Source organism: Dendrobium catenatum, unplaced genomic scaffold (assembly GCF_001605985.2).
Source record: "Dendrobium catenatum unplaced genomic scaffold, ASM160598v2 fragScaff_scaffold_1061, whole genome shotgun sequence".
Lineage (NCBI taxonomy): Eukaryota > Viridiplantae > Streptophyta > Magnoliopsida > Asparagales > Orchidaceae > Dendrobium > Dendrobium catenatum.
In genome coordinates, this window is record NW_021319523.1 from 1,085,306 (window position 1) to 1,099,188 (window position 13,883).

General features: G+C 31.6%; 1 protein-coding gene across 1 annotated transcript; it reads right to left on the bottom strand.

The window, feature by feature from the left end:
• Positions 1 to 9,767: 9,767 nt before the first annotated feature.
• Positions 9,768 to 10,535, bottom strand: LOC110104727 (protein METHYLENE BLUE SENSITIVITY 1). Its single transcript, XM_020833958.2, has one exon. The coding sequence runs from the start codon at positions 10,343 to 10,345 to the stop codon at positions 10,031 to 10,033; it is 315 nt and encodes a 104-aa protein (XP_020689617.1). The 5' UTR covers positions 10,346 to 10,535; the 3' UTR covers positions 9,768 to 10,030.
• Positions 10,536 to 13,883: the final 3,348 nt, after the last annotated feature.

Below are 13,883 nucleotides of genomic sequence, written 5' to 3' on the forward strand. Positions count from 1 at the left end.
ATTTATTGAAAAGAAATGTAGAGCAATATTTTTAATTATTTTATATTTATAATCTAGTTTAATTTTAGTGCATTTTGAAATGTATTAGATTTGAATTTTATTTGGGACAATTTCTATACTACTTTTTAATGCAGCTTCATAGTACAAAAAAAATTTGAATTAAAAATTTTTATACTAAAAAACTACTTTAAAACCGTTCCAAAAGAAGCCTTGGCCAATTTATAAATGCACTATTGCTATTATCACTTGCTACCGTTTGTCTACTATCGTTCACCTTCGGTGTCTATCGCCTATCAACTACCACTATCATCACCACCTCCCATTACGATCCGCCATTTGTTTCCTTTCATTAGGCACTTGCCAGGGAACAATTATTAGGTCAGGTGACCTGACGTAGCTCTAGGCCTAGCTCTACGTTCGGACGTCAATAACATGTCGCCATGTGGTCTTACTCAATACCGCGGGGCCCGACGATTTGACCTGGGATTGCTATGTTTGCGAATTGCTCGGTATTGCTAGGTATTGCTTGTCAATAATGAAAATTGTTGCTCTGTAAAGACCAATACAGAAACTCGGTATTGCTCGGTATTGATTTTCACAGAATGATATTTCTCGTTATTGCCTAGCAAAATCGACCAATACCGAGCAATACCTAGCAGCACGCGAACATAGCAATCACGTCTCCGTTCCGGGTCGGGGTTGTCGACCCACACAGTAAATAGTGAGAACACGTGGCACTATTTTACTGGCGTCCGAACGTAGAGCTACATCAGGTGACCGGACCAAATAAAAGTTCCTTGCCATGATATTTTGCTTCGGATTCATTTTACTTATACAAGTAATCACCAATTTTAATTTTATACTCATTTAATTTTATACTCATTTATTTCAAATACAATACATTGTATTAAGCAAAGCAAATGGCCTTTGAGTGTAATGCTACAACATACTAACTTTAGCCTAAAAAAAGTTACTGCATATGAATTGATATAAAGTGATTGCATGCAATAAACAGTAATAGATTATTATGTTTTCTTTCTCTTTATATTTTCATTTACCAATTGAAAATTTCTTTTCTGAGAACACTAACTCCATGGTGATAATTCAGTGACTTAAATATGCTAATGCACAAATATATAGCTCAAGCGAGCTAATTTAAAACCCAAATAGAGATTATTTATTAATGGTATATATTAAATTAGAAGACGGCATTTACATAATGTGATAGATGCATGCAACATTTAATAGTTAGACAGTAAAATTATACTATTATATATTTTTTTTTATTTTTAATATGTCATGATATAATATGAATATTACATATTCTAAATGTTTAATAATCATGCCATATATATAATTATTTATGAACTCATATTATGTTATTATCTTTAAATTTGAAGCTAACAAATGATATTATTTAATATTTAAACATTATCTATGTTTTTATTTTAAAATTCAAATACATATTTAAATTTTATTATTATTTGACTCCAATTAATATTTAAGAATCACTTTCTATTTGATATCTTCATTAGAGGTTACAAAATTTGAACTTGCCTTGAAATTGGAGAGGAGAAATATTAAGGTTAATTATGAATGAGAATTATGGCTTTATAAACTTCATCATAGTCATTATTGGAGAAATATGCCTTTTGTTTGTTTCAATAAGAAAATATGCTTAAATGTTTGTTTTTTATAAAGATGTCTTCTATATTTGTGAATTATTTATTAAAGGCTACCGCGAAAAAAATTGGTTTAAATATATTTGAATTTGAATATGAAATCGAATCTAATAGTTCAAATGTGATTCAAACCAACAATTTAAAGACGTCAACAACAAAGGGATTTCACCATGTGAACACTTTGGAAGCTTGTTGATGGGACCAACAACACGTGATGAGAAAATGAGTTCGCGATGACAACTCTTTGGGAGGTCACCAACTAGACTCATGGTGTGTGGGAAGATGTGAATTTCATGATGAGGGCTTGTTAGTGCCTTGCTAATTGAATTTATTGGATGTCCGAACCTATTTCTAGGTCAGGTGATCGGACCTAATAATTTTCCGTGAGGAGGCTTCACAATGGGAGCTTAGTGAAGACTCGTTGATGGGACTAACAACAAGTGAAGAGAGGATTTCATGATAGGAGCCCATTCGCATCTCATCAATATTACCAAGGAAGAGGATTCCACAATAAGGAAGAGCATGGAGGAACTTTGTTGACAGGACCAACAAAATCTGACAAGGGGATTTTGCAATGAGAGCTCGTTGGGAGCTCCTCGATGGGATTGAGGATATGTGAAGAGAATAAAATTTCATAAAGGGAGATGACTAGGAACTTGCCTATGGGATTGAAGATGTTCGAGGAGAAAAGGATTTTGTGATAAGAGCTCATAACCCACCGATGCTTAGTTTGGTTTGTGGGCGAGCACGGTTGAAAATCCTCCAACCGGTGTTCGATTCCCCTCGAGCGACATCACCATTTAAGTAGGGTCCCAATAAGTACGAGCCAAGAGGTTATATAGGAGTGGGTGCCTCTTCTAGGTTAGCCAAGGGATTAGTTACACCGCCAAGCGTCTCACAAGCTGAAATAGCAGCAGGTAGATACCCCCATTCTTAAAAATAAAATAAAATAAAGAGCTCATAGGGGAAATCAATATTTGAGAAAAAAAAATATGATTGTTGTGAATGGAATCCCTAGATTGATGATGCGCAATGAGATTACTAGGAAGGCATCATAGGATTGGCATGCATGAAGGAAGATTTAAACTAGCAGTTCGACAAACTTCAAATCAAGTTCATAAAAAGTCAAATTCAAACCATTTCAAATCAAATACATTTGCAACAAACTTCAATAAACAGTTCGCTATGCTATACAAAAGGGGGTAATTTTATCTAAAATTAAATTTAAAAAAAAAAAAAATCATGTATGAAGCTTGCAATTGAAAAATCACATTTCTTATAAAGGAGCATTTTCTATTAACATTTGGATATAGTTAGTAAATATGCGTATTTCTTATATTAAAGTTTTTTTTGGAATATTTAGACTAATTGAAATAAACTCACACACATCACATACACAAAACTCGATAAACTACTGAGCCAAATTTAAGATGACCACAACTAAATTCATTAACTCATAAACTAACTTATTTAATAAATATTAATATAAAATAAAAAATATATATATTAATACTTATAAAAGAGTTTAAATAAAAAATTCTTGAAAATATTTAAAATTATACATCACTATCATATATCGAATAATTTCTCATCTAATTTGTCAAAATTTTGTCATAATAAATAGTTCAAGTGAATTTTAATTATTTCATAAAAAATTTAATCAGCTCTTGAGCTAATTTAAACTTATAACATGAGCTCAAACTCAACTCGAACATGATTAATTAATCAAACTAACTAATTTAAACCCTAAATTCCCATTAGGGGCTCTGGCCAAACCAATTAGAACCCTCACCTGTGCCCTAATTCCGCCACAAATTCCACAAAATAATTCAACCAACCTTTCACCTCTCAGGCACCTCAAGATTCCACAATAAAATCTATAACCCTAACAACACCCCAGCCCATCCAAATTCATCTTCACATCCTCTCAAATCATTACAAGAAAGAACTAGCCAATGTTCAATTAAGGTTTTGTTTGGGACTGATTTCTTACTAATTCTTAAAGCAACTTCCTAGTAAAAATTTTTTCATTTTTTTAACTAGAAAACTGCTTTAAGAAGTAATAAAAAATCGTCCCAAATGAAAATAAAGTCTATGGCTTCATTTGGGACAACTTTTTTATTGCTTTCTAAAATAACTTTCTAATATAAAAATTTTTATACTAGAAAGCAGCAAGAAAATAGTTAAAAAGTTGTCCCAAATAAAACCTAAAACACCACGACCACCACCCAATCAATAACTTGTTACTATTACCAATAGAGATTCACCCAGAAGAAATAATATCAGAACAACCTTTTTTTCCTGGATCTAAAGATGGACATCCCAATAGATAAAGATATAGCAGATAGAACTTTAATGATCACCTCAAAATGAAACTAACGGTACGATCCAGCAAAGACAAGGCAGCCATGTTCATTTGGGTTCAAACCAGGTAAAGAAAAAATAGGCGAAAATGCTCTCAGGAATGCACACATGAGTGTTGTATGATTTCAAAAGCATGGAATGGTCTTATTTACTAATCCTCATTCTCAATTTATTCCAATTGAATGTTGCTTAAGAGTTGAACTTTGTTTTGAGCAAATCCTATGAGAACTTCTATCCATTTTACCTCCATGTACAATTCTTCCAATCATCATATGTGCCAAAGCTATCTAATTCATTTCCTCCTGCCTTATTTTTAAATAAGTCTAGAAGTGTTAAAAGCACAATCTCTCTCATATAGTAGTTTCTCAACCTATCATTCATTCTTTCTTTTCCATAAACTTTAATGATCACCTCAAAATGAAACTAACGGTACGATCCAGCAAAGACAAGGCAGCCATGTTCATTTGGGTTCAAACCAGGTAAAGAAAAAATAGGCGAAAATGCTCTCAGGAATGCACACATGAGTGTTGTATGATTTCAAAAGCATGGAATGGTCTTATATAGTAGTTTCTAAACCTATCATTCATACTTTTTTTCCATAAATTTACCTCTTAGCAATCAATAAATTGTTTGCAGCCCAACACTTTGATCCATAATACATAGCTGATAAAATCACAATTTTGTAATATTTACACAACTCCCTGCAAAATTCTCACAATATAATGAACCTGAAGAACTTGACAATTTTAACCCGCCGACCTTTACTATCAAATTTATATCCTATAGCATAATTGTTAGCCCCATGAGCCATGGTGTATGGAGTCATTGGATTTTGATGATAACAAAGGTAATGTTAGATGCGACTAATAGTTAATATGAAGTGCATTTCAAGAAACAAAATCACCAAGCTGGACTTACATTAGTTTAAAACTTAAATATTGAAGATTTGGGTATTTGTTTTCTAAACCTCAATATATCAAATGAAATAGCTCACATATAAATAAAATTTGCTAAACTTATGCACATGGTTCTTTCAAAATTGATTCATGATTATTTAAATTTATATATTATCAATTTAACACTAATTTTGAAAACATTGTCATCTTACATTTCTCACTTATGAACTAGCATCTAACTTAATCTAATGTTCAATTATCATTCATTCATGAACACATATTTTATTATGGCATACCATTCTACACTATTTAATTTGGCCATATAAATTAAACTAAAATTGATTTTTCAAAATTATTCAAATTATTCTTTATAGAAATTCAAAACAATAATTTGACCATAACTTCTTATCAAGACCAATATTATCATTTTTTTATTTAAATTAAACAATATATTTCTAAAAATAAGTGAAATTCATTTCATAAAAATTGGATACTTAGTTACAATATTTTAATCTTTTTATCCAATAAATTATTAATATTATTAAATTTTCTTAACAAACTAATAAAATTAATTAATAAAAATTATTTTTAAATATATACCATCACTTTTATCATTGAAATTCATGCAAATCACATTCAAATTAATTAAGACTAAATTAATATAGGTTTAGTTCAAATGAAGTAAGATTTGGGCTAAAATTAATCAATACAATAAATTATCTTAAATTTTAAATTGCATGAGAGTTGATCATATTAATCTATTCAACACATGGATTAATAAATTAGAACATATGATCTAATGGCTCAAAATTAAGCCCTCTCCCAGCTGTCCCATGCATTAAATCCCTTAATTAATCATTGCCAAATTCACTTACTCCATATTTGAAAACTATGTGGCTGAAGATTGCTTATGCTTGAAATTATTTTAATTTTGAAAATTTTCTATTAGCTATTGACATTTCCCTTGGATTGCACCATAATCTAATGGCTACAAATTAAATCAAATATTTTGCATCAGCTTTTTTTATCTCTTGACCGAATTTTTTACAACATTCAAATTCAAATTCAAATTATTATGATCGAAAATTGCATGGCTTCTTCCTATTTTACCTTGGCCAGCCAGATGCTTTTTTGGAGGCTGATTTAATTTTTTTCAAATATCTTTTCAATTTAAATTATTGTCTAAAATGTTTCCCCCCAACTTTCTCATGCCTTGGCATAAATTCTCTTTATAAATAAGAGAGATAGGCTTAGTATTTTTTTTTTACTTCTTTCTCTCAAATAATAAAACTCTGCCAAAATTTTTCCTCAAAGTGTTAGATCACTTTTCTTGCCTTGGTTGTGGGGTTTCAAGGTCTCTCATGCTTGCTAAAGTGTCTTCCTTGCTCTCTCTCTTCTCCATACTTCAAAAAGACAATTTGGTGAGTTCTTTCCAATTGTAGTGTTTTAATTTTTTTAATCTTGTGCAAGATTGTAAAGTCATTTTATCTTGGATTAAAATTATTAACTTCTTTGTCACTATAAACTTAGGTTAAAGAAACTTAGATTTTAGTTTGTAGAAAACTTATTGAAATTAATGTTATCAAAAGAATTTATTCAAAAGAACCACTTCAAAATTATATTTGATTTTCATATAAATTTCAGCCAAATAGAAAAATTAGGAGATTTAGTTACTATTAGCTCAACTAAGCAAACACAACAGAGAGAATTATAATTTGAATCCAAAATAAAAATACTTCATAATCTTGCATAAGATTGAAAGAATTAAAATACTACAATTGAAAAGAACTCACCAAATTGTCTTCTTGAAGTATGAATAAGAGTGAAAGAATAACAAAGATGCTTAAATAAGCATGAGAGACCTCCACAGTCAAGGCAAGAAAATGATCTAGCATTTTGAGAAAAAAAATTCGGCAAAATTTCGCTATTGTGAGAGCAAGAGACCAGAAAAATACTTAGCTTACCTCTTTTATTTATAAAGAGAATTTCAATCAAGGCATGGGAAAATTGGAGAGAAATATTTTAGGCAATAATTTGAACTTAGAAAGAGATTTAGAATAAATTAAATCATTCTCCAAAAAATATATATGCTGACCAAGGTAAAATAAGAAAGAGCCATGCAATTTTTGGACACCATAATTTGAATTTGAATTTGAACTTGAATTTAAATGTTAAAAAAATGGCCAAGAGAGGGAAAGGGCTAATGCACAATATTTGATTTAATTTGTAGCCATTAAAATAGGGTGCAATCCAAGGGAAATATCAATTCACAATTTTGCTCTCAAACTCCAATTTTGACTTTTGATCAATTGTATGTTCAACTTCATTAGCATAACATGATCTATTGTAACACGTGTTCAAATTCAAAATCATTAAATATAGACTTATTTTCTGCATCAAAAATATCCCCTAATGATTATTCATTATCTATATTTTTTTCTTTTGGATAAATTTTAAGTGTATATAGATCTTATGTTGTTGTTTATGCAAAAAGTTTCAAAGAATATGGAATTATTTTTTCTTTAAGGACGTGAATCAAAAGTGGGCTAGCCAGACTATAATGATTTAAATACTCGATAACCAAAGCTATGAATAAATTCTCAAGATTTTTTATATTCATCGCTAATTTCTTGCTTAAGAACTTTAGTTAAACAAGTGATAATAACAATAATTTAAACTTCAAAGACAAATAATGTTTAGTTACCATACCTATAAGCCTTACCTAATACTCAAGCACATTATATTTATCTTATTTACAATCTTTAATTTGATCATAAAGTTGATCCCTATATTCACTGAAGGGAAAATATTCCTTCTTAAATTTATAATTCATTTAGACCAACGATGACTTAGAATGTCCTACTAATTTTGATTTAGCAAATTTAATTCTTTAGAAATCTAGCAGGTTGTACTTTTCAAAGAAATCTTCTAAATTATTTATTCACCTTGAAAATTTTATAAAAACGCATCTCCAATAATACTTTTAAATCTTATGATCATCATATTGTGGTCGTTTAGAACCAAGTTTATAATATTTCATTTAAATTGTGCATCTTTTGCTATTTATTTATTTACCAAATTAATTTATGCATTTAGTTAAGATATGATGCAAATCATGCAAACATAAGCTTGATAACAATTTGATGCAAGATGATCTAGGTTTACCATTTCCTAATGCAACCATAATGATTCAACATATATACATCAAGCCAGGGAACTTAGGATTTACATATCATTGGTCTCTATACATGCAAAAGCTTATGTCTTTTAATGCAAACTGGCAAATACAAGAATTATAGCCAAATGATAATCCAATGATCAAATAAATCAAAGAAGTTTTTTAACATGAAAAATCAATAGGCAATTATAATTTAGTCACTACAATTAGAATCCCAATTATGTCAAATTTGAAAAAATAAACAAAACTAACAAGACAATCAAAACATTAAGTAGAGGAAATTAAATGAAGCAAAGAATTTACCAAAATAAGAAAGCCAAGTCTCACGTTGTTAAAAAAGATGACTTCCCCTGAAATCATGTAAATTCAGAACTACACTCAAAGGAATCACAAACCCTAAACTTAAAAAAACAAGATTGAAAACAAGAAAAATAATTTTTTATTCAATGAAAATAATTCAATTAAATGCCTCATATTATCTATGTATAAACTCCTAAGACCTAACTAAAAGTATAAGGTTGGCACAAGATCAACTCAATTTATTTCTTGATAGCAATCAAATTCAAACATGAATATATGCAAAGCCATATTTTACAGAAATAGAAATAGAAATAGAAGCCCCAAACTAAATAACTGCAATTTGAATAGACACAAAGGTGAACTGAATAACATAATCCCAAATAGCTAAAATAGCTGGCTCCTGAAGTAGCTAAATACTCCAAATTGAAAGCACAACCATAGGACATAAAAACACAAGCGCAATAGAGGAATCAAGCCACGAATGAAGATTCTATAGTCTCACCGAAAGAATCACAAGAATAGGCACTCTAAGTACATTCATGCATCAATATATGTTTAATAAATTAAAATATTTCTTTCTACTACTAATCAAGAAAAAAATTAATCACTTTCTTTACCCTCTTAGATCCCTCAATAAAAGAGGAAAAACTCTACATCACTTCTTTTTTATTCTCTTTTTGACAAATCCTTGTCTCTTCCCTCAAAACCTAATCAGACAGCTGCTGATAAAGAAAAGCAAGCACTCTTCCAAATTCTTCTTTCTTTTATCACTAGCACCCAATCAAGATTCCATGGGAGTTTCTTGGAAGAGCTGATCCATATCAATTGGCATATGACCATATACAGGTATAACTAAATCAGAATTTTTTTTTTCTCCCTACATCGACTGTCATAACAAACAATTCCCACATTGATACAATAATTCAAAGGCTACTTTTCTCCAGCTCGAAATAAATCCACTCAAAGACATCACCTCGTTGGAATTTCATACATATGAAAAAAGTAATTAAGCTCTATTACTGTCTCCCGAGAATAAGAGAAATCAACCAACACAACATTCTCATAGCATCTATGATGACTTCTAAATTCCAATCAAGCTATAGCATACGGATGCTTTAAAGAAGAAAACATCAGCAAACTATGTTTAAATCACAATAATCTTAATAGCAAGATCAAAATTGAGTATCTACAACCAAAATTATTCATTATACGAAAAACAATTTATTTCTCTTGATTAGTGTTTTTTTTTTTCCTCTGCGGCATCTTGCTAATCAATCGTGAAGAGAGCTTGGTCCTCTACCATGTGAATCCAGAGGAAAAATAAATTAGATGAGTAAGCTTACGGAATCGCATTACCAAGTAGCAAGCAACCAGTTAAGAAAACTAGTGAAAATGTTCACATTCAAGTCCTCTGATAACCAAGACACACAGAATCTCACATATGATCTTGCTAGTAGCAGCGACAACAACATGAAGTCAAGCAAACATCATAATAATACAGTAGGGCACCTTAAAAGTTAAACCAAATACTAAACACAACAGGAAGGAAAGGAGAGGTCGTCGAATAGCTCACAGTGCTATAAGTAATAGCAAGGCCAAAGCTGGAGCACCTATTTCTTGAAGCTTCCCCGAACACCTGGGCGGGCCTTGGAGGTCTCGACAGCGCTGGAGGCATGCAGATCGGTGAGCTTTGATTCTTCGAAAGGGATCTTCGGGTGGCGGGCTTCGTGATGGATCTGCATCGACTTCAAGTCGGGAGCAGTTACCTTGCAGAGGGGGCACTCGAACTTAGCATGCCCACCCTTTTCCTGCCCCGACCGGTCTGCAAGCCCCGCCTTACCCCCGCCACGGTTCGTCGTCGCCGCGTCAACCTTTGCTGCAATTTCCTTCGCCGTGTGCTTCTTCGGTTTCGCCTTTCCCGTCATCTTCTTCTTCTTCTTCCTCCCCCGCTCCCCCTCCTTACCCTCCCACAAACCCAAATCCTAATTTCTCCTCCCTTATGCTCTCTTCCGGCTGTCCACCGCCGCTGCTGCTGCTGCAGGCGCGGGTGCGGCGAAGGAAGAATTGCCCAATCAATGAATTGATCTCCGGATGGCGTGTTGATAGGAAAGGTGGGAGACGGACGACAAGGGAAAGATAAAGCGGATCGCTTTCAAGACGGCTAGGGTAAGAAAACCGAGGAGGAATTAGTGAGGCAATCAACAACGAGTTTGTACGACACGAATCTCGATGCGGAATCCAATACAACACGAATCTTGATCCGGTATCCAACAACACCATGAAGACGTTGATTTTTAGCTACGATGTAGCACTAGGAAATTTTGCAAGGTTTAAATTTTGAAATTTTAAGTATAATTGGAATTAAATTAAAGTAAATTTTATAAATTATTTGAAATTTAAAGAATTGATATAAATATGAGATTTTATTATACTTATTTGATTTATAGTTATATACTATCATAGAATTATATATTTATTAATTTAACACTTATTTTTTAAAACTATTTTTATTATTTATTTTTCTTACTCATTAGTATATATGCCCTTTTGATGATAGATTTTAACAAATATAAGTTAATGATTTTAATCTAAAGTTTAAAAAATGTTAATGTCATACATTTTAATTCACTTATATTATTCCGGCAAAAATAGTAAAGTTAAATTTACATTTCGCCACTTGTTAGTGTACATTTACTGTTTTTAAAATATTCTCAACATTTCATAAAGGCTTTGGACGCGAAGGCATGAATATTTCTTAGTGTATATTTGCGATTTTAAAAATATTATCAACATTTCATAAAGACTTTAGAGTAGCATTAGCAATTTTAAAAGAAAAATTAAAGTTTTAACATAAAAAGATTAATTAAATATGAGAAATAAAAGATGATAATCCAATTGTTTAATTTTAGTTACATAATTTTATGTTTATCAAATTCATAAATTACATATGTTCAATCATTTTTTCAAGTATGGAATATTTAAATTTGATTATAAATAAAATTTTAAATTCTAGAATCAAAAAGAAGAAATGATTTTGGATTATAGAAATCTTTTCAACATTGGCCGTCCAATCAAAACACTCTCAATTTATCCTTGATTTTCCTCATAATTATTGGTCATGACACTCTCAGAAAATTATAAATAGACCTCTCATTTCTCATGAGGGGAGAGCTAGGAAAGAAGAGGAAGAAGAGAATAAAGAGAGCTCTCTTGTCACCAAACTCCTCCTCGATCACTATCGGATTTCCACCTGGCCACTGACCGATGCCGAACTTTTTCATGGCTGCCAAGTGACGCCGAAAGAAAAATTTGGACTATATGTTGAACTTATTCAAAATGCAATACATTATAAAAACTATATTATAATTTATTTAAAAAAAAATTAGTTAGAACAACAAATATTCTCCCACTATCTAAATATTCCATTATTACTATATTAAGAAACAAAATGTATGAATCATAATGATAAATCCTCTAATAGAAAGTATTATCTCACATGCATCATAGTGAGCTTTTGCATCATAATAAATATGGTCCACATAACTTTATTTCATGTCTAACTTTAGTGATTCATATGTCCTATGTGTTAACATTATTAAGTAACATTTATTGATTTGGAATTCAAATTAGATTTATTTTGGAAAGCTTTGATGTCCAATTAATATAGGAGATGATTATTTATCTAAATAAGTGATTTGATTGAGGATTATTTTAGGAAGCTTTTTATTTATTTGTGTGCCCCAAATCTATGAATAGGGAGTTTTGAGGGATGTTATTTGCAAGAGAGAGCAATTAAAATCTTTCTTCTCCTCCAATATAGTGAATTCATCATCCCCTCCTCGTGTACGTAGCCATTTTCATAGAACCACATAAATCAATGTGTTTTTTATGTTGTTTGTTGTATGATTTTATGATTTATTTTATTTCCACTGTGTCTATTGCACAACAATTGGTAATAGAGCCAGATTTTGGTGGGATTTCCATAACGGGAGATCAATAAGTTCTTTCTATTTGTATGGTTCGTCTAGGAGAAGGAAGACAGCCGGATTAGTGTAATTCTCACTACATGAGATAGCTGCAATTTTTTGGAGGCTATGAGATCTGGTGGAGCAATGGATACATCCATCTCGACGGTGGATAAGGCGTTGAACCATCAAGTGGCTACACATCTTGTCAAAATTGATGTGACAAAATTTGATGGCAAAGAAAACTTTGGCATGTAATGTGGGCTCTGAAAATTAATGCCCAAGAACACCGTTAAAACTCTCCTGCAAAAAAAGGGAAGGTCAGGGCGTGAATTTTTAGAGCTCGCAGATTTCTGAAAACTCCACTGATGATATATTTCTCTTTCCATTATTGGCTAGTTGCATATGAGCTATAGTAGCAACTCAAATATAGTAAACTGAAATATACAATTAATAAATTGTAGAATGTAATGAATTTCTTGTACATCTCAAAGTATGGTTCTAAATTATTCTATTAGATAGAATCTGTTGATCTACTTGTGTTATTTTGTTTTGTTGAGTCTCTATAAAATGTGGGGTAATATATCAAATTTTTATCACTGATCCTCATCTTTTATTTGTGCATAATGGATCCTCAAAACACACATTTTACTATAAAGCTAGGGCATGGAGCAAACATCCACCTAACCAATGATATAATTAATGTTGGAAAAACTTAAGCTACCATCCACTTTGGTGGTTTTGAAATCCCCACTGCTTCTACTATTGCTACTGCTGTACATGTTCAAGGAATGTCTATTAATTTCATACATAAAGGCCTAATCCTACTCAAGCATCAACACGATGTGCCAATCTGCCTTTGTCGCAAGTACAATCTATTGGATTTGTTTCAACTGAAGAGGTCTCTAGGAAGAGGACCTCTGTCTTTGAAAGGCTATCCCATCATGAAGCCCTGATTATGAAGAGGGTTGTTATTGGAGAAAAAATTTCTCTGACACCTATGTCATCTTCTACGTGGCCAACTGGGCCATTTGCACCTGGAAGACATGATGGTGAATCTTCCTCATCATGAGTTAAACTATCCATGAGGTAAATTAGAAAAAGAAATGCAGTGTTGTGAGCATAAATTTTACTGGCAAAATAACCAATTGTACCTTCAAATCCAAAGCTAGAAATGAATATTCCTACATATAACAAGTTTGCAAACTTAAAATGGGTGAAGAGGAATAATTCCACTTGTGATGTTAAACAATCATTTTGGGCTCAATAACATCAAACTACTATTTATTGAGATAAATAACATGAAACCTTGTCAGTAAGAGTGCATAAGGTTCTGAAAGCTTTGAAAGAGAAAGGTTTAATGAAGAAGAAGTATGAGCGATATGTTGTGATGAAAGCCAAGAAAAATATGCCTAGAAAGTTATTCTCTGTGATAGTAGCACAATACAGAACAAAAAAAGTTTTGCAAGGTGAGCATCATAGTGTGACACTTAGAAAT